At 32.8% G+C, this 26,848-nt stretch overlaps 1 protein-coding gene across 2 annotated transcripts in view; it reads right to left on the minus strand.

The window, feature by feature from the left end:
* LOC105336620 (cardioacceleratory peptide receptor) overlaps positions 1–18,394 on the minus strand; it is a 42,009-nt gene extending 23,615 nt beyond the window's left edge. For both annotated transcript variants that reach the window (XM_066074430.1, XM_011440997.4), the window contains exon 1: positions 18,217–18,394. In XM_066074430.1, the coding sequence (XP_065930502.1) occupies positions 18,217–18,312 (96 nt within the window). In that variant the 5' untranslated portion in view covers positions 18,313–18,394. The remainder of the gene's footprint in view (positions 1–18,216) is intronic.
* Positions 18,395–26,848: the final 8,454 nt, after the last annotated feature.

The following is a 26,848-nucleotide window of genomic DNA, read 5'->3' on the forward strand; positions in this document are numbered from 1 at the left end:
AAAAATATTCTGAAGAAAAAATCTGTTCAGAAATGAATTTTCAATGGACAACTCAATTCAAACTTTTGGGCATATATTATGATGTAGATTTAGATAAAATTGTAAAACTTAATTATGACAAGAAACTTGTTAGGATAAAATCTGTAATCGAACAATGGAGCAAACGACACTTGACTCCAATTGGAAGGATAACACTGGTTAAGTCTCTTTTAATTTCACAATTAAACCACTTATTTATAGCCTTACCAAACCCTCAGAGTAAAACATTAAAAGAATTAAACAATATTCTATTCAATTTTATTTGGAATTCAAAATGTGATAAAATTAAAAGACAAGTATGTACTCAGAAGTGTGAACATGGTGGGTTAAGGATGGTTGATATAAATTCCTATATTAAAGGATTAAAGTCTACTTGGATTAGGAGATTAATTAAGGATAATAATTCAAAATGGAAAACACTGCTGGGGAATTCTATTAATTTAGAAAAGCTATTAAATACAGGTTCAGATTATATTATGCAAATGCAAGAATCGTTAAAAAATGATTTTTGGAAGGAAGTTACCATAGCTTTTAAAGAAATCCAAGATAACTTAAATGTAAAATCATGGCAGGATTATTGTTGCCAGCCATTGTGGAACAATAATAAATTTAAGATAGGAAATCAGTCTTTTTTTTATAAATCATGGTATGCTAAAGGAGTTAGATGTGTAATTGACTTGTTTGATGAAAATGAAAACTTTTTAGATTTTGAAATGTTGAAAAGAAAATTTAATATTCAAATGAATTATTTAACATATATGGGAGTAAGACAAGCTGTACTTTCAGATCTAAGGAAAAACAACTTCATTAGAAATGAAGTTTTCAAACCTTTTATACCATTTAATATTAAAACCTTTGTATTAACAAAAAAAGGTTCAAAGCCAATGTATGATATATTAAATCAGACAAATGTAACACCAGTGGGAAAAGAAAAATGGAGTAGACATTTTGTTTTTACAGAAAAACAATGGATTTCAATATTTCATTTACCTTTTACTATTACCTCAGACTCTAAATTTCAATGGTTGCAGTACAGAATAAACCATTATATATTAACTACAAACAGTTTTATGTATAAAATTGGTAAAGTGGATACTAATCTATGTACCTTTTGTGAAGATGCTGAGGAAACAATATATCACTTATTATGGGAATGTCCAAGGGTACAACATTTATTAGCAGAATTTGTTAGAGTTTGCAACTCTAAAGGAATTGGAATAGTCCTTGATAATAAAACTTTTATTTTTGGAGTCTTAGATGATGTGAAGTCAAAAGCGTTCAATATTGTACTCATATTGATAAAAAAAATACATATACAGAAGTAGATGCCAGAAAAACCAATTAACAGTAAATGCCCTTATGAATGATTTAAAACAGTTATATAAAGTATTCCAATTCTGTGCAAAAGAAAGAAGTGAAATGGATAAGTTCAATACAGACTGGGAAATTTGGACCCCTGTGATTAACTCACTCTAAGTGCTCTCTCTCTCTCTCTCTCTCTCTCTCTCTCTCTCTCAATAAAAAAGGTGCTCAATATGTATTTTTTTTTCTCTCTTAGTAAACGTTCATTATATATGCATTATTGATGTAATTGTTTTCGTTGCTTTCTTAAACATACTTTGTGTCCTTGAAAATTTCTGATGTATGTACGTGATGTATGTAGAAGCAGTTGGCTTACTAATAAACACTTCATCAAAAAAAAAATAAAAAAAACTAGAGCAAAGCTCGTTGCAAAGCAACGAGTGGGTCTTCCGTTAATGTCGGAAGTAAAGCTGGGAGTTCCTGTAGGAAGCAGAGCTCTTAAACCAATAACAAGAGTAACTTAAATAAAAAGATGAAAAAATCGAATTATTCCTGGTACGACTTAACAAAATCCGAATGATTTTTAGTACGACTTAACAAACACCTTTCCGATTTTAAGAACGACTTAACAAAAAAATTTCCGAATGTGTTCAAGTACGACTTAACAATTAGTTTTGGTACGAGTTAACTTTACTTTGAACATTACGCTATTTTTTAAACCAAGGACGCGGAATCAAAATTTCCGGAAAAATCGATTTTCAAACCCCGATATCTCTGTAATGCATCGTCCGATTTTAAAACGGCTTTCAGTGTTAGATTCAGCTAAATAAGCTCTACAAATCACATATTCATTTTTGATTTGATCAGAAAATTCATTTTTTCGAAAAATTTGTTTCACTTCCGGTTTGGACCGGAAGTGATAGATTTTCATTTCGAGCCTTATTACAGAGGTAAATCGACCAAATCATAACCATTGAAAATTTCAAGCCTCTATCTTAAAGCGTTTTCGAGAAAAGTCCGGGACAAAATGACTTTTTTAAATTTTTAAAATTGACGTCACGTCAAAACGGACGTGACGTTGTCTTTAAAATTTTAATACTTTTGAGGGACGCCAACTTGCAAAAATCTCTGAAAATTTCATCAAAATCGGTTAAAAACCTTTTGAGTTATGAAGCAAAAAAGGAGTCAGAAGAAAAGAAAAAGAATAATAATAATAATAATAAAAAGAAACCGAAGAATAACAAGAGGGTCTTCCGTTGAAAACGGAAGACCCTAAAAATCTTAAACGGCCCTTAACAATAACGAGTGAACCAGCAAGCGGATACAGCTTGATTACACCGGAAAATAAAGGTGACAAACAAACTGCTCGTGATGCAGGTCTGAATGACAAGTTGTTATGCCCATGTTTGGATTAATGACTTATAATTTCCAACAATTGACAAACATTTTATTCGCTACACAAATAGAACTAGCAGTAAAGTAATCGACCAACCTTGAATATCAGAACCACGGAACGAAACTATTTTTCAACAATTTACTACACCAAGTAATACATAATATTATAGTCATTCATCATGTTTTTTATACCGGTAAATCGTGCATTGATTTCATCAATTATAAATGGCATTGTATGTTCATTTAATGAAATTTCAACAATTACGTAAATCAGAGAAAGAGAGGGGATCGTTACTCGATCCCAGCTCTTCAACGGCCGACTTATTCACTACTTTGTCAAATAAACAAAATCAGAGGATATAATGAACACGCATCCTACACAATTTGGTTCAAAGCTCTGGAGAGACTCAGAAATTGAAGCGGCCTCGATTACCAAGTGGGATCAATCAAACAAGGGCTCGAATTGTCTATTGAGGAAATCATCCTTCAGTGTAATTAAGTTTTAACAAGACTTCTGCTTTGGTATAAAGGAACATTATTTGTCTGAGTAAAGAGGCGTGCATTTACGTTTAATGGTACAGATAAGACCGTTTGACCAGTCCTTATCATTGAAGCATGAGTCGGGTATCTCTTATAATCAGACCAATAAAATTAGGTGCTGTCTACAAAATATATTTGAGAATAAAATATACAATATCCGGAACACGACATCAAATAGCTGTAACCAAGGATATCTTTGATAACCCGGGTGTGGTTTAATTGGGAAAATGTCTGGCTGAAAATTAGATAGGGTATTGAGGGCTTACAGTTCCTCTTAAATAACTCTCTAAAGTTAAAAACTATTAAATGACAACTTTGTCCAATAAACAAAAAAGGGTTGGTGGACAATATGACGCCAATGGCAGAAATCAAGATAACATTTCTTGATAAGTTTTTCTTCTTAAATTTCCATTTCTCAGATGATTTCCTTTCCTAAAGTTTATCAGGTCCATGAAGCCAGACTAATGTGGGGCGTCTGATACAGACAATTTATCCCGACATACTTTCCTTTGAATCACCCATCTATCATATATAATTCAATGAAGTTGTACCAATCACTACTCGACTAATTTGTATTCAATTAGATTCAGGACAATGAGTTGATAACCCTCCACTAAATAATTCAAACGGTGTAAAGCAGAACACTTCCAAGAACATGAAAGAATGGAACGAACAATCAATTTCTGAGATAAATCCAGAGGACTCTATGCTTAGTGTTTACAAATGATCTAATTATAGAATTAATCTCAGTGTTTAACACAGCTGGCTGAAGAACATTATGACTAGATCCAGTACTTTAGAGCTTTGTAAAATCAACAACAAATCTGTTTTCTGTTTTTGTACCATATAACATTGCTTGACAGTGAATTGATCCCTAGCCACGACCATATTACGCTTCAACATGTAGATGTTTCCTCTGAGAATTTACAATTTACTATAAACAATTTCAAACTTCATTCTTCTTGTTTTGGTTTCTTGAGCGATAAACAATCTATCGCAAATTGGGATCTTTTGAGGCATTGTTCTCTGACTGGACTTTAAGATTGACGGATGAACCCTTACTTGCCACCATTTAATTCCAGACTGCTTACCGCCCCCCCCCCCTCCTTACAACCTAAATGCCTTGGTGTGTTAAAACGGTTAATGGGATCCATTCAGATCACTGTAAATCAGAAATAAGAATCATGGAAGTAAACTGGGATTGCGCGGGAAAATTCTTGGGTCGTTGTTGCTTGATACCACAATTAGAATTTTGACAGAATTTCTTTAAAAAAAAGAATTGAGCCATTTATTTTGCATGAACCCCTCAAAACTATTTCATGTTTGGCATGTAATTGTGGTAAAAAAAAAAAAGGTCATGCTACACTGAACCTGTACGGAGTAAATGGTTCCTCGTGTCCATGATGAAACAGCTGGTTATAGCCTTTCTGTTCTTTAACCAGAACAGGCACGTAGCATCGTTCTTGAAATTGGGGGGGGGGGGGGGCAGACTCATCCAAAAAATCATGACAACCTCCCCCCCCCCCGGAAAAAAAGGGAAATTTGAATTTTCCACAATCTTCAAAATCCTAATCCGTGGGGGGCGGGGGAGGGGGGGGAGGTGGCGTAGTATATCTCTAACTTTATTTTCACTCCTAATTTCCTTATTTTCATACCAATTTACATACTCAAAAAAGGGAATTTTGAATTTTCCACAATCTTCAAAATCCTAATCCGTGGGGGGGGGGGGGGGGGGGGGGGGGGGCTGCAGAAAGGTTACTTATATCACTTATTATTCACTTTTAGTGGACCCCTGTTTGTGACCCTTTCTAATCTTCTGGGAACATGCTCTAAACACAATATTTCAGAAAGGAGAAACGTTCAGTGTTTTAAAAATATTTCTGGTTTTTGGGAAAAAGGATGAAACTATTCCACCCAATTTCGTTATTTTCTTATCGCTACTTCTACCTGGTTATTAAAATTTGAAAGGATTTTATTCGATAACTATTTGCCTTAGGTTTTTATTAACTGAACACATTTTACTTAAAATAAAAAATAAACAAATATGAAAATATTACGGCCAACAAATAGAAAGACAGACAAAAAAATAGGAAAGCATCCATCTCGCACAGGGTTTTAAAATAAGCGCTAGCAGGACAAAGATCACCTCTCAGACCAATGTTCCCCTTGGTAAAAATCGACTCGATAAAAGGATCTAACAACTTTCTTTAAAAAGTATGGTCAAGTAATATAAATAATATGATGAAAAAATGCCTCATGCACTGCAATATGCACACAGAATGCATATTAGAATTTCAGAATATTTTTGTTTGTTTTTACCTTTTATGAAGAAATATAGATTTAATATATGCATCCATATTTTTTCTTACATTATTTCAGATAGGCATATGTAATATTATATGCATAGTTCCGGGGGAAGGTGGGGACGCTGTAAAATTTAAAAGTAGAGCTAGGCTAATACCGCTCAACTTTATTTTTTTCTGATTAAAACAGTGGTGAATTATAAAAAAAAAAATCATTGCCTGATTGATTCATTCATAATGATAATGTCTAACATCGCAAAATGTAGGCAAATATATCTGTTTTAAATGTAATAGAGAACAAAACCCACAAATTTTTCTACATGATTTAGTAATTTTTTTACGCTAACATTTAAACTTAATTACTAGCCGTGGACGAGCGCATTGAAGTTAAGGTGACCCACTACACCTTGAAATAGTTTCTCAAATCAGCAGAAAATTACTTTATTATGATATAAAGCATGATGGATAAGAAGTATATATGTCAAATAGGCAAAAAAATGTGCAATTTTAGCTAAAAAATGATATTTTCAAAAATTTCATTCAGTAAACATAAACAAAATTAAGTCCCAGGTGGATTCGAACTCATGACCTGTGGTTCACAAGCCTGATACTTTAACTACTGACCTATGACGATATAGATCAGCATTGATTGATATTATAGCATTGGATCATGATTTTTTGAAGTATACACTCTCATAACTGCAGCGGTGTGTGCATACAAATTGAGTAACGCGCGTTAGCGCGTTATGAAAATTTGTATGCACACACCGCTGCAGTTATGAGAGTGTACATACTTCAAAAAATCATGATTTAATGCTTATATTTACATTTTTTAACTTCTTGCCTTGTCTGCAAATGTGATTCATACCTTAAAATTCCTATCTTATCCTAAGGGTAAGTTTTATTAATGGAGGAGCCACAGTAACAGCCACAAGCGTGAACTTTGATTTTCGCTTGTGACGTTGCAGTTTACAGCGTTCAACGTTTGTGACGTCATAATAAAATTCGTCAATTTGACCTTTGACTACTTGTTGCATTTAGAGGCATTTGAAGACCATAGAATTAAATGGAAAAACACAGTAGAATGTAAATATAAACAGTTTAACAAAACATTTAAATCGCCATCTTGTGACGTAGTGTCTTAAAAAGTGTAAGTCTCGGTGTAGTGAAGTACCTTAATTAAGCATTCATTTTAGATTTTAAAACAAACAGAGGAATCAATATAGCATTCAGAGCTGCCATATTCATAGAAGAGAAGCCCTTTTAATGACAAAAAATGAAGTAAACTTGGTTTCCTAATTTCTACTTTTGACTTTAACTTTATATATATGTTCATGCAAAGAAACAAAGCATGTAGAACAGATTGACACGCTTTTTCCATCTGATTTCTCTTTTCTACGATGCATTCTCCGGATAAACCCAATAAATAACCCCAAAGAGATTCTAAAACAAAGCCCCACAGATTCTCACGCTGGTTAATCCGTGAATTATACATCTGAGGGATGGCTAATCAGTCAATCGTGCATTACTCTTGTTCCGTTTTATACATGTATGATGGGACGGGGGGCGAGAAGATGTCAGGGTTTTGATCACTGTTTGTTGTTTTCTCTACTTAAGCCTCTAAATATTCAAGTTAAATCACATGATAGATTTCCTTCATCATTAAGATGCCGAGCTTAATGCAAATCGATTGGGGTATAGCGCTGTTTCTTGTTTGTTTTCAATCAGAAGAAGTGAGGATTCCAACAGAGTAATGAAATTGCATCATCTCCAGATCGGCCATACAAAGTTCACCAAGTTCTGGCGTATAAAACAAAATATTTAAGGGTCCAAAAGATCTTTCTTTCTTTTTTATGAGCTACGGTTTATACATTATAACGATAACAAAAACATTCATCAATAGAAAATTAGAGATTTCATATAAAACAGAGTAATATTTGTTATACAGTTAGTAATTAAGTGCAGTGGCGAACATTTGAGATATTCTGACACAGTGCGCTGGACGATGGGGTGGGGGTGGGGTAGGATTACAAACATCCTAAAGACTTGACGGTTTTTGAAGTTTTCGAATATTTAGAAAGTTCAGCGTGCTTATATTATTGTTTTTCTCTATTGTGTCTGACCTCCATCAAAGTCTCTTCTATTTTTGTTTGCCACGATTGCTCCATATACCCATCAGGGAGAGCATTATAATGTTTTATTTACATCTCCCATTGAGCCTTTTTTTCAATTATAAAGTACGTGATTTATCGCCGATCACAACGTCACATAGAAGGAAGAGCCAATTCTTCCAGATCTGGATATATTTATACAATTAGTTTACAAAACATGTTTACATTGAGGCCCTGAACGAGTATTCAAAATAAACAATACTATACAGGAAAAATACTTATAGAATATGAGATATAAATATATAAAACATATAAAAAAGACTACATGTATACAAAAGTTGTATATGTATTTACTAAACTTTATGATGCTCAGGCTTAGAAGTGTCTCATGATATATGATATTTAAAAGATTTCAACATGTCATATTTTAGCTGCGAGCCTAAAAAACCATTAAAAATATAACTGGAGCATAAATGATAATCTATATAATCTGTTTTTGGTCTTTGGATGTAGAGCATTACATTGGCCTATTTTGTTGATCTGGTGTTTTATTTCTTCCCTATACAGTAAAACACAGTTATAGCGAACAGGCTTATAATGAATTGACCTTTACAGCGAAGTGATTTTCATTCCCATTGATTTCATTTCTTGTTGTAAACTAGACGAATAGACCGAATTATGTCTATAACGAAGCAAAATAGCTCGTCCCTTGCACTTCGTTATAAGCGTGTTTAACTGTATTGGAATATATCGAAGGAAATTTTTAATCAGTGCACAACTTTAAAATCAAAATAGTAAAGCAAGTAGTTCTAGCGTTTCTGATGTAGATTTATAATTTTTTCTGTAAAAAGCACTCATGTGACTCACTTTCAAAATTAAGATTTTTTATCGTCTTTGTTCTTCATGATATCCAAAAAAAGTTACACAGAAATGAAGATTTAACTACAAAGATGATCATTCGGTGTATTCCCTGTATCCAATGTAGCTAAATATTATGATTGATTGTAAACCTGTTTATCTGTAATATGCTAAAAAGTGTAAAGAGAAGACGTGTTTGGACAATAAAGATATTTAGAAGATATAAAGACCATTACTGACCAAATTTTATCACGAACAAACTACCTAACCGACCATCAATGAGAAGATCTCATTGAGAAAATAATATTGGTCAAAATTCAAGTTTCCTAATGACATTAGACTTAAAATGCCAATTAAGAACACCGTTCACAATTAAAGATACATGTAATTTGTCGTCATAGTGGTTGGACTTCAACCATTAATAATACAATTATGTATAAATTAGTGCTGCTTCAAACACATTCACTTTTGCATACCCTTTTGTCTATTTCTCTGCTGGCTATTGCGAGTATTAGATAGATTATTAAAATTTAATTAATTCAATAAAGTAAACCGATGACCATTCGTGATATACTTTTATCTAGTATTGCATTAGCCCTAATATATCACCAAGAAGTCAATCAATACACGAAGCACTGAAAGTAAATACGCCTCCAAGCTGTTAAAGAAAAACAGGCAATGTATGTATCCATAGGTAAATCAAGTGTTTGATACATTAAAAAAGATTAAGAAAAAAGTGCGTGGTTGGTTAATGAATATATAACTATGTTCATGTATGATAGCCGACAACACTAAGTATCTGAGCAGTCATTTATGTACAGGGTAGCAGTATCTATACGATAAACTTAAAAAATATTTAAAGTGAACATGGCCTTTAATTTTTTCATGGCTTTGCAAAGTTCCGTAGAAAGTATTTATTCCTTGGTACCTTTTCCAGAGACTCGTGTGCTTAGAACATGTCGATACATTATAACTTTGAAAAATGACATTCACCACTTATTTTGTTTCTTTGTTTTGTAAAAAAAAAATCATAGAAAATATTATTCAAACCTCTTTTAGAATGACTGGGGTCGTCTACTAGTATGTTGTGTGAAAAAATCGTTATTTGGTAAAAATTAGCAATGTTATGTTTGGCCGTAATTTCTTTTTTAAGATACACTAAAAGTCCTTTGTAAAATATCACTACTTCAGTTGTTAAATTTACCGAAAGATTATACACAAAGTTCATTAAGTGATTGTTGTTTATATAGATGCTGATTCCGACAATAAAACGGTGTCGTCTGCATAAATAAAAAAATATCAAGTTTAATGTAAATATGTCAATCAGAAGCATGATGCCGTTTGACAACTAGCTCAGAGATTATATTACCAATCCAGACGTGAAGGCTGATGATAAAATGCTGATACATCGGTCAGGAGTTAAAGTCCATAAGTAACCTCTGCCTGATAATGATATTTTTGTGAATTAATAAGCCTTATATTTTAACATGACTTCCCCCCCCCCCCCCCCCCCATATCTATGAGACCCAATCGTGAATTTCTTCATTGATCTTTTTATTATTTTTTTCTTGGCATTGCCTGCAACCTGCTCACAATTGAAACAATGTATAATATATCAACCTGCTTCTAATCATAATGTTTCCTTCATTCCAACTTAAAAAATCGTGCAGTTTTATATGTTCAACTCATTACAAATTGGGTCTAATGATGTACTATTTCATTTGTATACAGAGATAATCAGGATATAGTTTTCAGCATATCATCCTATTCGTCTTATAACTGAGAATTAAATTGACTGGAGCAAGTTTATCTATTTTGTACAATAGCGATCTACGTCACGGCGTGATCTTCGTAAAAGCTTATCATCACTTTTGATGTTACAAGTACACTTATCATGCGACTAAATCCCATTTTCGTGGATCAATACTTTTGATTCTGATTCCAATGAAGGAATTATCCAACCAATTCAGTCTTCATAGAACAAATAACGGAAGTCATTTCCTTAATAAAACGTTATACTATGTATGTCCATAAAAAGTATTGTAGCTAAAAACGATTTTATCATTCTATTGAAATTGGTAAAAAATAAAATCGTTACAATAAGTCAACAAGGGCTGATGGAGGGGGATAAAACAAATTGTCAACCAAGTCCAATTCAATGTTTGTCTTATCTTCTTAACTTTTGAATATCACACCAACTTGAGGTTAATGGCCTTTCATCAAATTAACGCCATGGGAAACGTTATTATCTATCTATATAGCGTCCAATGACATTATGTTTAATGGAATGCGTATTTTTCTCATTTGCTTCCCTTCACGTGAATAATATTAGTTATCAAGGTCCAATCAAGAGTGTACGGGGATTTACTCTGGGTTGTATTCCTGCGGCCTCAGGGTGTATGGAATACAACCTGGGGTAAATCCCCCGTACATTGTACAGTGTTGGGTAACGAATTTATTTCATATGTTATACCAATATTAAAATTCTATTGTTTTACCAGTGGATTTCTACTTGAAAATCTGGTCTAAGATCATTCAGAATGAAGATAAATAAATCATAAACATATTTGAATAATTAATTATATAAACAATGTATTTTAATTCAATTATTAACTGGGATTTTGGCAAATATTAATTCATTTTTTTCATTTAACGTTACTTTATATTGTGCAAAGATCTATAGCCATTAGGTGAACTTGTAAACAAATATTGCATTGTGACGTCACATTTATTTTACACCCGGCTTCAGCGGGTGTTACGGAAATTTACATCCGATCAGACATAAGAAATAATGACATCTTATGGCGGAGAGTATACAGAAAGAGCACGTCTAACAATTTAAAACACTGTATTTTTTCCAAGCAGACTTCAGTTTTTGGGAGTTGATGTTTGATAAAACTCCTTTATGCAATCACAATCACTCAAACCGTAAGTGGTTGTGACCTGAGAACTCATGAGATTAATGAATCAACAACAAAAAATATTTCTTTGAAAAAAATGGGAGAATGAAGAATGTTATTTATTAAAACTCATAACATGTATACAAATAAACCATATTGAGTAGAATAGTTAAAAGAAAATTGCATATTAAAAGGCGAAAATGAACACTTTTATACCTCAATAGTTTTAGAGTTTTAGCTTCCTAAACATTGGCTATATATAAAGAAACATTTGATATATATGGAGAAACATTGGCTTTATATGGAGAAACATTGGTTATATATGGAGAAACATCGGCTATATATGGAGAAACATTGACTGTATATGGAAAAACATTGGCTATATATGGAGAAACATTGACTATATATGGAAAAACATTGGCTATATATGGAGAAACATTGGATATACATGTATATGGAGAAACATTGGCTATATATGGAAAAACATTGGATATATATGTATATGGAGAGACATTGGCTATATATGGAGAAACATTGAATATATATGTGTATGGAGAGACATTGGCTATATATGGAGAAAGATTGCAAAACACTGTTCTGGATTGATGAACCTGTTTTTGCTGCGTTTTCAATTTATAACACATTTTTTGTTCATTTCTGCGAATTTTTTAATAGCAAAAATGAAAAAAAAAATCAATTAATTCAGGGTACCTAATTATTTGATATTAACTGTAAGTGTTGAAATCAATTTAAAAAATACAAAATTGCACTTTCAAATAAAAAATATATGATTTTAATTACGACGCATTGATTTGCACCTTTTAAATTCTATATTGCCGTAGCCCATAAATATTTTTGCATGCATCAAGATTGATGTACAAATGAAAGAGAGCGCTTGGCGCAATTTACAATATGCTTTGTCTTTGAAGAACGTATGACTCATTTCATTTCAGGATGACGTTTACTCCGAATGAAAAAAAAATATTCTACTGATGATTCGGGTACAATAAAATGTTATCTAATTTCTTAGAGGATTTGATATAAAATATATTTTTCATCTATTTATTTGATTTACTTGCACTCACTGGCAGTATATGACGTCAGAAGTGACGCTATTTCTATAATTTAATCAAAATCAGCCAAAAATTGACATTTTTCTTATCTATTTACGAATGGGAAATATAGAGCGCATGCTTGAACAAGGAAATTTTTTTGGTCACTTATTAGTCTTGGCTAGATACATCTCTGATTAAAATATTTTATTTGTTCAAGAATGCGCTCTATGTTTTCGGAAGGAAAAACTGCTGAAAAACAATCTGTTTTACGCTAAAAATGCAAAAATGGCGGGAAAAGGTTGTCTTTACAGTGTCATATTTCTAAATTGTGGGCACTTGAACCAAATGAATATCATGTAAACACATCACATACATATCTGTACTAAGAAAACAAAGAATGATAGTAAAATGATGATGTTCATTTTAGGGGGCCATTTTAGGCCCTTATCATATATAGTTCTTTTGTGATATGGTGTCGTTTATCGTTTTTAGGCATTTTTCAATATTTTTGCAATTCGTGCCATACAATTATTTTACTGAATAAATGAGTTAAAACCAATAGAAAATATGCAAAATTATATAGACTTTTAATATTAGAGTACTGTTCGGCTAAAAGTCTATTTTTGTTTGAGCCTAATTCCATAATAGTGTAGAAATATCGAATGTTATGTCAATAATAATTCATTTCATAAATACTTTTTGTGTTTAGAACAAATTTTACTCATGACATTGGACTTTATAACAATCTGAATTTGAGAACTCAAACCTGAGCAAACAACACCCTTAATGAGAGATTTCATTTCCAGTAAATACTGTTCTGTGGTAAATCTAGGTTTTACAAAAGGTACAATTTTCAGGCAGGAAACAAAAGTGAATCCGCCGAGTTTCTAGACGACGATGAAAGTTTACCACAAAAACTGGACCTAATTGGTGCCTTCTATACCTCATCCCTAGGCGCCTTCCTATCAATTTTGTGATATATTTAGATTTTCGCGAAGAACTCTGTCATTATGTTAAAAAAACCTCACTTTTCCTATAACCTTTGATTTTATGAAACGAAACGTAAAAAAATAGAACTGAATGAGAGCTATAGCACTTTTTCCAGTTAAAACTGGAAACTTAAACATATACTTATTTGAATCGCGTTAGCGGGTTATATAATCTTTTTCGTCAATGATCGCTACCTTCAAAACCCGCATGAATCATCAAAGAAAACGTTTAATTATTTATATTTACATCTTTCATTTAACCAACTAATAAATTGATTTTAAAAAGCAAGTTAAATTAACTAAATTACTGTTATGTACATCATTACGTTAGATGAAAGAAACAACCAAAATCGTCTCCTTTGGAAATTTGAGTCTGACATCATCATGATTATTTCGTTCAGTCAGTGATTTTTCTTAGGTCGCTGTAGATTTCGACCATTCGATGGACGGGGCGTGTCATGGAGGTTTTTATAAAGCTATGAATTAAAAATAAGTTTCCGTAAGAAACAGAGGGAATCATACTTGATAGATGTGAATATAACATAATTTAACCATTCTGATAGAAATAAGGTAAACAGCCTAAATAAGGCTGCCAAGTTTGACTTTGTACTTATTTGATAAAAAAAATTATGCAAGTCGTTTTAAAGATGCAGTTACGTGAAATACTAGTACTCTAACTGGTGAACAACGAACACATTTATTTTGTCGTTAGAATTTTCTCTTGGTAACTTTTTTTGAAGCACTATTGACTCCAGCTATATTGTTTGCAGGAAAGTTATACATCTACTTGAATAATAAAATGAATAGAACAAACCAAAGACAGAGACATTGTACCGTTATTTATTTTTATCTTTGAAAAGTTCCAGCTTCATAGTTTACAGTATGTAGTATCCAGCCTGAATTACTACACCAAGATCCAAAACTCAGTACGTTATGTTTTTATCAAATCAATGTCAACATTAAGTCTGACATGTTGCTTTTTTTAAAGATTACTTTTTGATCATGACTTGGGGTGTGAGTAATTCGATCGTCGATAGGGTTGGGCCATTGTCTCCATCTCTCATATTTAACAGATGGATGGTTCGTAAGACCTAATCTTCATTTAAAAAGTGTCACAAAACAGCTGTACTGATAGACAAGGTATTATCCAGTCTAGTTGTTTTGTCTCTCTTAATGAACTGAGACGCCAGGTGTCCGTTATCAAAGCCTTATCCAGACGTTAAATAAAATACTTAATATAATGAGATGCAATTCTTTTTTCCGCGTAATTTTGTTAAATTGATTCTTAAAATCACGCAATAAGTTAATTGTATATAAAAGTTAATTGTATATAAAAGTTAATTGTATATAAAAGATCCCACTTTTTTTTATTAATTCAAATATTTTGTGAGGATAATACTAGTATTTCATTGAAATTTGAACCGTTTCTTATGTAAACATGATCTATATAGACTATCTATCCACTGAGTACGTAAATGAAGTCGAATGCTCAAAGTTTGTAAAATTGAACCTGGTTCCCGAAATATGAATCTTATCTGAAATTGATTCATAAATGTATCACAAAAATATAATTTAGTTTTAATTTGAATTTTGTATATCTTTTCACAAGCATTATTGCTGGAAGAGATTTTTATTGCTCTGAACAACATCTATATAACCTTAAAACCTTTAGAAGATCAAATGATGACAACAGGAAGAACGTAGTCTTTAGAATTTGACTCTGGAGCAGGAAGAACTCTGGTCTTCCTAAGGCATGAAGCAGGTGCGAGGATGAAATGGAGAAATAAGGCTGACTCTTTCTAATAAAGATTTATTTCATTTAATATCAGACCTTCAGGCAAGACAGTGCATACATAGAACGATTACAAAGATGATATTCAGGAACTGGTCAATAAATTTTTTTTAAAAGCAGAGAAGATAATTAATAAGCAATCCTTCCAGGTGTGATTTCTATGAAAATCTTACAACCTTAGAACTGGCCAGACATCTTATAGGAATATACAGTGTTGGTTTAATAATTGGACCCCTAAAGAAACGACAGGTGATAAACAAAACATCGTCTGAAATATACAACAAATTCACAACTACCGTGTTTAATATGTTCACGTGAATTTAATTAGCATTTTGTCAAGGCTAATCCCCAATGGTAAGTATATTCTCCAAGAGTTTATTTGCCAAACAAGTTGACAATTGCTTATATTAAGTGAATTTACGTGAAATAAGTCTGAATAAGTCTGAATATATATACATATATATACAGACTTATTTCACGTAAATTCCTGTCACAGTAGCACTGCCACCTTGAAAAACAAGATGTTTTAAAATATGACCAAAAACAAAAATTAAGTGGAAATCCCTCGCTGGCTCCTGAGTTCTCTACTTACCTTGATGACGTCAATAAAACAAAAATATACAAATATTAGTGTTTCACATATATAAGCTCTTGCAGTTATAACTTTGGTCAGGGTCTACTTTAAAGACCACGCGACTATTATGCAGAAACGAGGCTAAAAGTAGCAACACGTTGACGATCATGGATGATTCCGAAACTGATATTGATCACTGCATGTACCAATATATACGTTTTGAACTTTTGTCGATGACAAAGATTTTTATGATTAAAATGTTCCATATAATTACTTTGTTTATTATTATTTCTTCTGGAACAATTACATTGCATTCTTATTTTCTACCTCTAAGAAATTATCTCCAAATATTAGAGTATTTCATCTGATAATATGAAGTGTGGAAATTTAACTTTAAGTATGTAATCAAGTGCATTTTAAAATATGATATTTCCATGAATTGTTATTCCAGATAAGATCCAGAGCTACGTGCTTACATTTATCAGCAACCACAACTGCTGGGGTTTATCTAATACTTTTCTCTTTTGAGACAAACACTGCCCATTCTGTTGTTCTGCTATTCACCGGACATCTTAAATGCATATCAGGCACCGGATACAGTTAGAGGAAGCAAACGCTTTGGACAAGAGCCCTGCTCCACAGTGTGACCAGCAAAGGTCTGGCTGACAGGTCAGCAATTGGCCGATTTATGTCATTCTAACCTGGTGGAGACCAAGGCGACATTCGACAATTGAAAGGTACAAAGAATCAGTATGCAAATACGTTTATCCGATGGTTTGAACTGTGTGAAATATATCAGGATTTTTTTCCTTTTTAGTTTCTTCTGACTGAACCCTATTCGCGTAAGCATGTCGTAAACTGGTCGCCTTCTGAAGATCTAGACGGAGTCAGAGGCGAGTTAGCAAATTAATATCTCCGGAATTAATGGAGGTGGAGAGAGTCTGCATAAACCGTTCAATATATTTTATGATGAGGAAACTCATTTTATAGGTGCAATGATTTCACGTGGGACCAGGCGAATTGCCGTAGATCAATGAAATAATTATTTTTCTTCACGGTGACACGTTGGGGGGGGGGGGGGGGGAGGCTAGTTCTCATGGAGTGTACAGACTTTGTATTACTAGCATTAGAATGTAAGTGGACGCATCTGTTGCCAACATTTATATTAGTTTTTTCAAGATCTTAATTCATTTTATTCAGATTGTTATCACACGCTGATAAATGCTGAGGAAGATCCATACATCTTACGTTAATATATATACTTATCCTGATCATAATATAATAGGTCTTCTATTGTAGATTTATTAATCTTACTAAGAATATCACTTTTTAAATGGTTTGTGTGAAGTGATTAAGTTGACGACTTATTGTTTATTTATCTTGTAAAATCGAACATGAATTAATGTGTTTGACATGAAAAATAAACACTACAATTTTCCAGAACGTTTATATACCAACATCTCTAACTGCATCCTATAATAATATAATAAACCAAAATGACTTTAAAAACATTAATACGTTTTGTTTTTTGGACTTCGTTATGGAAACCCTCTACTTATTGATTATGCAGTTAACTACACTAGTTACGTTTAACACTTCTTCACCCCTCATGTTATACATGATGAATTTAATCGTTAGATTTGACTGATGAATATAGTTATTGATTGAAAAACGGTTCAAAACGTAAAAAACGGTTCTTTTTACTGTAAAGTACTTTTTTATAATTATAAATATTTAAAACAGGACACTTGATATCTATTAAGATGATCATGCAGAAATAAATATTCCCCAACATTAATAAAATCATGAAATGGTTTTTGTTTAATTTGATTTTGTATGCTTTGATGCATTTTATCAATGCATTTATAACCAATTCCAATTCTTACTCAAAAAGTATTAAAAAGCAATTTGTCAGATTCATCAGTAATCGAGTTGTGGTGGCATTTTATGGCAAATAATTTTACAAGTAGACACTTTTCGTAATTATTCAACAAATTGATTTTAAGCTCTACTATAGGAATGTCCCAGAAAAACTACTTTTCCTGTTTAATTTATGTTCATTATTCCATTTCTCTTGATATAACGTTCAGCAGAAAACTAAAAACTAAAAAAGATTTACTAAGACTTACTATTATTTACTTACTCCTTAAAGAGGCTGTGTGGACAAACATTATCAGACACACATTGTTGTTTTACTATGATATTTTTGACCATACACTATCGTTTAGTAAAGAAAAATTCCATATATTTTAGCCTTAAATTATGAGCATTTTCTTATATAAATTTACAAAACTCTTTATCTCAAGATTATCTCTTAAAGGTACGACCTTTCAACCAGATCTCTTAAGCTACCCTTACCTTGAAGAAATAATAATGGTCAAAGTTGGTGCTGGAATTCCCCGTCACGTTCGATAGAGTGCTGTTTGTTTCGTTATATCTAATCACACCTTCCATGATGGACAAGGAAAAGAAAAAGGGGAGAAAACTATCGTTTTGTCCAAACACTGCTCGGCTCTGTGACAGAATTGAGAAGGTTTCATTCGACGTTTAGCAATATATGTATTGTCGCCAGGAATCGATTGGTGTCTGTCTACGCAGATTTGTTAACGACGCTGATAAGATGGGGATTGTTCTTTAAAATAACAAACAATGCAAGATTAATGATTTAAATTTGTTGAAAAATAATATCTTGCTCAAATCAGTGCAGTAACAGTGGAAACAGATATTAATCTTGATCTTATTAAGTAGAAACAATAAAAATTTGATGACTTTCAGACCATATCTATCTTTTTTTTAGGTGAGAAATCTGTATTTAAATTATTGAAAACATTTAAATCTTAAAATAAATTTCATTTTAATATTCATTTTCTAAAAATGATATAAGATAAAAGTAATAACAACTCTCTAATTCCCGATAATTAAGCTGATAAAATATGTTTTATTTTGCAGATCATCGTTAATTTTTTTTCAAATGTATGTGTGTATAAAATTGTTCCGAAAAGTATGTATCGTTATTCATAAGTTTCCTTTACTTACATTAATGGCCAATATTGATTGCCCGCTATGTTAATAGTAATTGATTAACAACGATTTAGTACAAATAGGTCTACCTGAAATGATTGGTATGTCTGCTTCTCTAAAGGTTTATTAAGGACTGTTAATAAAACATGGGTCAGTTGTTGCGTTCTCAATGACCCATTAACATCACAATCAATTGACGACAATAAAATGTAGTCAGATATATAGCCGACAGTAATTGTGTATTGGTATAATGGAGAAGGTGAGCTAAATAAAAAAAAATCATAAAACGATCACCACTTTTTTTCTCTTAAATGACCAGTCTTCATTCAAGATCATTAAAATGGTGTACAGAGAATGAGGCAAAACAACTGGTCATTCATTTCTAGTTTCCAACACCAACCCTAAACGTTTACAATCATCAGAATTAGATCAAAAGATTTAGATAAACACGGTATAAACAATTCCATACAGCACATGTATGTGCATGCTATTCAACAAACATGCTTTCTTTTGGGTTTCATGTGGATGTACAATTAGCAAATATTGGACTCGCATACATATTCTATACTCTGTCCCGAGTTTTTGCTTCCGCGTGCACCACTTTTCGCTTGATATTTCGATAATAATAAATACCTTTGTGCTCAAACTACTTTCATTCATTAATATGAAAAATGTCCAGATTATCTGTTTTGGAACGCCCCCTCTACCTCTTAAGGTTTTTTTAATACACATCTAAAAATAGAAAGTCTATGGGGATTTTGCATTGCATCAGCCATTAATATGCCTGGATGATAACGTTGAAAAATTGCACAAGGTGTCCCGAGTACTTCCGAATGGAGAAAAAATGTAAACATTTCCCATTATAAATCTTCGTAAGAAATTTGTTTACGTTCCTGTGAAATTTATGAGTGAATAAAAAGGATAATTTGTCAATGAAGATATCTTGGATATTTTCCATTTCATTGCTTTCAACTGTACTTCTGTCACAGGTATGTGTATTTTATTAAAATTCATCAATAAGTGATGGGAGCAGTAACTTGGGACAGACTATAATGTAACGTTTTTCCGGCAAAGCCCGCTACCTTCATAAGTCTATGAAACAACAAGAAGACATTTTACAGTTTATATTTATACTATTTTCTGAATCTGTAAACGGTTATAGTTTTGATTAACCTCGAAATGACCCATGCAAAAGCAACCTAGAATGTACATTATTAGATATGTATTTTAATTCTAAAAAAGTTTAAAAGTATTTTTACTTGGAAGGATTGCGTATATTCAAACGCAGGTAGGTCGTTTTTAAACTCGTTAAACTGAATCGTATAGATTCAGTCTTTTCAATTCTATCGGAAAAACAATCAATTTTTACTGAAACAAAAAACGAGAAAATACTTGGTTGCTGTGCACAAAAAAATTTGTCCGTAAATTATAGGACAGGTTTCACGGCAGGGATGGACAGGTTGTTTTGTCGGTTAACTACTTGGTTGGAATGTACTGGCTATTAGTCAGTTAACAACTTGGTTGGAATGTACTGTTTATTGGTAAGTTAACTACTTGTTTGGAATGTATTGGCTATTAATCAGTTAACTACTTGGTTGGAATGTACTGGCTTTTGGTCAGTTACTTACGACTTGGAATGTATTGGCTATTAGCTAGTTAACAACTTGGATGCAATGTACTGTTTATTGGTCAGTAAACTACTTATTTGGAATGTACTGGCTATTAGTCTGTTAACTCCTTATTTGGAATGTACTGGCTATCAGTCAGGTAACAACTTGGTTGGAATGAACTGGCTTTTGGTCACTTAACTACTTGGTTGCAATGTACTGTCTATTGGTCAGTTTACTACTTGGTTGGAATAAATTGGCTATTAGTCAGTTAACTACTTATTTGGAATGTACTGGCTATTAGTCAGGTTACAACTTGGTTGGAATGTACTGTCTATTGGTCAGTTAACTACTTATTTGGAATGTACCGGCTATTAGTCAGTTAACTTCTTGGTTGGAATGAACTGGCTATTAGTCAGTTAACTACTTGGTTGGAATTAACTATATAATAGTCAGTTATCTACATGATTGGAATGTACTGGCTTTTGGTCAGTTAACTACTTGGTTGGGATGTTCTCTTTATTGTCAGTTATCACATGGTTGAGATGTACTGGCTATTTGTCAGTTAACTAGTTGGCAGATATGTACAAACTATTTGTCCTTTAGTGTACAGTTTATCTATCTCCTTAATTCTTGGTTGGGATATACTGTCATTGTATCAATTAACAATTATCAATTGATGGGGTATATTTTTTGTCAGTTGACTAGTTTACAGGGGTGTTGAGACTATTTGTCGGTTAATGAATGTAGTTGACAGTGGATACATGCTTTAAATCTGTTAACTACTGAGCGTTATTTGTCAGTTTACCTCCTGGCAGGAATTCACAGACTGATTTTCTGTTAACTACTTATCACAGTTGTGGAGGCTATTTGTCAGTTAACAATTGACAGTTGTACGCAGTTTTTCACCGCTTAACCACAGGACATATCCATGCTTTTTACCTAGGTTATCGGGATCTTTATACTGAATTTCTAACAAACATATTGTTACATACAAAAAAGAAAGTAAAAGTTCCATCCCGGGGGACTGTTGATAACAATCTGTCAGATATGATGAAGAAATTGTGCACATGTTAAAGCCAACGACTTGGTGTCAGTTGAAAGAGATACTATTGTTACGTAATAAATAATGAAATTATATATAATAATGGACCAGGAGATAAAAACAAGAAAAAAGGAGAAACACAGAGCGAGGCAAATTGATAGGATCCATCACACAATATTATACGCAACAATTTAGGTTTAGTCACAAATTGTATTTTGTACAACAAAAGGATTATGTTACCGACGTCTTGAGGGAATATAAAAATCAAAATCGAATATAATGCCCATTTAAATAATTAAGTCATTTTTGTTGTAATGCTCGCAATTCATTTTGGAATTTAGATCAGATTCGTTTGTTATCATTGGAATCTCTGAGAGTCTTTGGTTGTTAGATTATTAGTGTTACGTAACACAAATCGAAATGGGAGTGCTACATTATGCGAACAATAACAAATATAAGGAAACACAATTCGATGTATTTTAAACAAAAACGGCAATTGTGAAGTGACGAAAGTAGTTAATTATCTTTTTGTGAATCGTTTTATTGGTCGATTGTAAGGATGTCTCAAACCCAATAAATCTTAACCAAGACCGATCTTCTGCTGAAGACTGAGGTAATTGAGAATCAAGTTTCTCACATGTATATACTACTTTTGTAAACAATTGAACACGATCCTGGGAGAGTTCTCTATGTTTTTAACACATACTACTTCTGTAGACAGTCTTTATTATTCTTTATACGTGTTTCTTTACTTATTAACATTGATTACACAATAATAATATCGGATATTTTACGAAACTTATGTATTCTATGTACTATGTATACTAATTCAGAACATAAATATCGGGAATATTTTATTTCTATACACGTACTACTTCTGTAATATTGTAATACTAAGAAAAATCTGAAAGTAAAAAAAAAAATAGGAAATCTCTAAGCTCTCAATTCAAGTTGCTTTTGTGTCAAGGAAGAAATATATGTGTTACCATTACAAACCGTGTACACGGTTATATTGATGAATAGGTTAAATATCTAAGGAACCATAATGATTACAAACTGTTTCAGTTTACCATTATATAAATAGTGCCTGTTTGGGAAGGTAACAGTTGAAATTGACACCCCGAGAAAACTATTGTCAACCGACGCGAAGCGGAGGTTGACAATGGTTTTCGAGGGTGTCGATTTCAACTGTTATCCTCCCAAACAGGCACTATTTATTTTATTATACTGAATGTCAATTTTAAAGACAACTTAAATGCTTTTTTATCGGAAAGACTTGAATTCTACTGCGAACAGTACGCGCATCATTTACGCGCATGTAACAATTCGTTATGTTACCCGTTGCTAAGTGTGTTGCTAACGCTGATGGTAATAGAACGGATTATCAACTGCGTCTAAACCAATCAGATTTTTGTATTTAACATGAAAGTATAATAATACAGATTTGTTTGTGTATAGAGTTATAACAAATGGTTAAACATCGAAGCTACCAATATTACTGCTTACAAAGTTGAAATAATATGTTAAATATCTAAGGTTACTTTTACAGTCTATTATTTTGATTATGATAAATTTCATTTGCACATACAACATTTCTAATACAATTGACAAATCTGTTGACAAAATCAATTTCAACAATTTTTAGACTGAGAAAAATCGGGAAAGTAGGAATCTATTTCTGTGTACAGATTTATAATGTAAGTTTAAATATCTAAGTTACGAATACAAACTGCTTTTGGAGATAATGATATAATCATTTATCTTATATCTTAGTAACTTTTACATCCTGTTTATGTGTATATAGAGTTATTATAAAAGGTTAAATATGTTTGTTACCAATAAGAAATGGGTCTGAATACAAAATTTTTATAGGTCAAATATCTAAGTTACCTTACAAATGCTTCTATACACAGTCAAAATCCTAGGTTAGATACTTAAGTTAGTATTACCATTGCTTACTCCTAAAGTCTAATAGAAAATGAAACAAAATGCGTAATGAAGTGAAAAGGGTGCTATAACGTTACAAAAGTCGTAGCAACGCGATGAAAGCCGTTAATACGTAATTCTGTCTTTCATTTTTTGCAGGTACATAAATAATACTAATAAGCTATTGTAACAAACTGTCTCTTTGTACACAGTCATAACAGGAGAATCATTCTACATTATAATTCAAGAAATCTCTAAGTTGTATCTTTTTGTAAAAAACTTTCTAGAGTTTAATTTCATTTGGTGGATGGATATGTAATTCCTCGATCTGCACCTGACAGGGCTTTTATTTTTACCTTTCTCAACAAAACGAATAGACTGATGCACTGAATCTGAAATAGGAATTATTTAGAGCGAGTTATTGATGATTCCTAAATTGTGACCTTTTGTCATCGGTAGCACGTTATACGGTTAACGACTTAATTCATTACTGGTGTTTTTATACTCTATCAGTCTTCTATTTTTCGAAGAATAAGTACACATGATGATTTTCTTCACCTTCGTGAAACAACAGCCACGTTATAAATTCATCATTTTCTCTCCTAACACATCATAATGGAGTGGCGATGTCTCCCTAAGGTCTTATGCTGCACTCTGCTCTGATAGAACCCCAAACCGCCGCAACTCCAACACCGGCAGGTGCAGAAAAAGTCTGATTATGAACAATAATATTGTCCGCAACAAGAAGAAAATGGCGCATCTATGACGGAGGAGATTCCTCTAATCTAATCAAAGACGGTGGACGATGAGATTGCCTCACAGTCAAAACAAGAACTGAGAAGAAAAATAGGAATGTGAAAATCTTAACATAGACCAAATCAAGACTTTGTTACATCTGTTACAAACCCTGTAAAACTTACAAGCAATAGTACATTCCTCTTTTACAGCGATACGTAGGGTGTGAATGAATCGGCATCTCAACAAATAAAAAACATCTGAACAATCAGTGTAAGCATGACAGTGAGGGTAATGCGTCTGCTGTGTATAGCTGAAGAATGAGGACTGGTTGTTTAAGTCAAGAAGAACCATTTTTACAAGAGCTTGGACTTTGGGTAGTTGTGTCAAACAGCATTTTGACGTGGGCCAGTCTATTTCATTGCTGGCCATTCAGCCACGGCACTTTGAAATCAACACGATTTGTCTAGCTTTTGAGCTAAGACTACGCAATCTGTGTTTATTTCCGCTTGAAACCAGCGTCATTTTTGACTTGTTTTGACGCAAAAAATAGTTACACCCTACTGAAAGTCAAAGGCCTTTTAAAATGGTTCTTAAAAAGGCATGTGAACTTCAGTGCACAAACCCTCTCTATAGTCTGTCCCAAGATATTTATGCAGCACATTTGGACGATTTTTAATAAAAATACACATACCTGTGAAAGAAGTGCAATTGAAATAGTTGAAAGGAATATTTGGAATGTTTACATCTTTTTTCCATTCGGAATACACTCGGAATGCATCGCGCAATTTTTCAACGTTATCATCCGGGCTTGCTGCAATACAAAATCTCCGTAGACATCACATTTTTTAGCATTGTATTGAAACCTGATAAGCTAACAGGGGCGTTTTGACTAAGAAATCTTGGACATTTTTCATACTTTTGAATGAACATCGTTTGAACCCTGAGGTATTTATGAATATCAAGCAATTAAGCCAAATGTAAATCCAGAATATCTTGGGACAGAGTATAAAAGCAAGTCATATTCAGTAATGGTAATAATGTATACACAAGAAATATTTGGTAAGCAAACATAAAATTTATTAAACTAAAATTAGTTTGTATTTTTGTGATGAAAAAAAATATCACATATATTTAGTCACCCGGTGTAATGAAGAATAATGACCCCCGTAGAATAATGACCTGGGGTCATTTTTCGACGTAGAAGAATGACCCCCCGGTCATTATTCTACGTAGAAAAATGACCCTTTTGCCTGAAGAATAAGTGTCATTTTCATAAAAATGAGCACACTCCACATGAAGAAATGTGACCCCTGTAGAATAATGACCCCCTTGTAGAATAAAGTTTTTCAGTATATTTTTTTATTATTTGTGAAATAGTCTTTACACTATTTTAATTTTTACTTCTGCAGTTTACAGAAAGTAACAGAAATTATAATTCATATTCAGATACAGTAAAACACGCTTATAACGACGTCCCAGGGACGGGCAATTTTACTTCGTTAAAAGCGTGATTCGTTATATCTGTCAAGTTAACAACATGAAATAAAGTCATGGGGAATGAAAATCACTTCGCTGTAAGCGTCAATTCATTATAGGCGTGTTCGCTATAACCGTGTTTTACTGTAAACTTAAAGTGAAAGAAGAGGTACATCGTAGAAAATAAAAATCCTTCTGTTATAACAAAACATTGACGTATTGCATCGGGGTATGGTTGTCACCTATACGGGCATGGTCACGATTTTAGTCAAAAATTATTTTCCGATTTTAATGTTCACAATGCTTCAAAAAGGCATTTTTAATAGGCAAGCAAAATTTGAGTGTCATTCGTTGAGCTATAAGCAAGTTACAGAGCTTGCAATTTTTTGCTACGTAAACAAAGCTTTTGTTTACATTTTGAATGTTGAAGTGAAAATTCCAATTTTAGACCTTATGAATGTGTTAAACGTAAGGAACTGTTTATTTATGCTTAAAATGAATAAGAAGATAGACAAATCAGCTTGAAACAGATTTTTTACTGGTATATTGAACCTAAGTAAACTACAACAGGGCACGACGCTTGTTTACATGACAAAGAATTGTGAGCCCTGTATCTTGCTTATAACTTTACAACTGACCCTCAAATTTCATTTGATCAGTAGAAATGCTTTCCTTAAGCATTGTAAATAATGAAAACAGAAAAATAGAATTTGACCAAAATCGTGACCATGCCCCTCTAACAATTACATTCACATATATCTATGGTGCTCCGATAGGGCCACTTCGACCTTAGGGCGAAGATGCGAAGTTGCAAAGGCGATAGTGCGAAGGCGAAGGGGCAAAAGTGCGAAGATGCGACGACGAAGCGCGAAGATATGATGCCTAAAGTGCGAAGGCGAAGGAGCAATACTACTATCGCTCCTTCCCAACTTCGCACTCTGGCCTTCGCATCTTCCAACTTTCGCCTTCGTCTTTTTTGATTGCATTCAGCAAGTCTCGGTCGATTACATAGAATTTAATTCAGGCACCGTACTCGCCAAGGTTTTTCGATTAATTCAGGCTATCATTGGTACGCATGCGCTAGGCCATCGCGCTTACTTTGAATGTTTATATATATTTTTATGTGTACATGTGACATAAATGTTTACTAGTGCTGGCTATGCAGAATCATTATCTA

This window comes from Magallana gigas, chromosome 2 (genome assembly GCF_963853765.1).
Source record: "Magallana gigas chromosome 2, xbMagGiga1.1, whole genome shotgun sequence".
Classification (NCBI taxonomy): domain Eukaryota; kingdom Metazoa; phylum Mollusca; class Bivalvia; order Ostreida; family Ostreidae; genus Magallana; species Magallana gigas.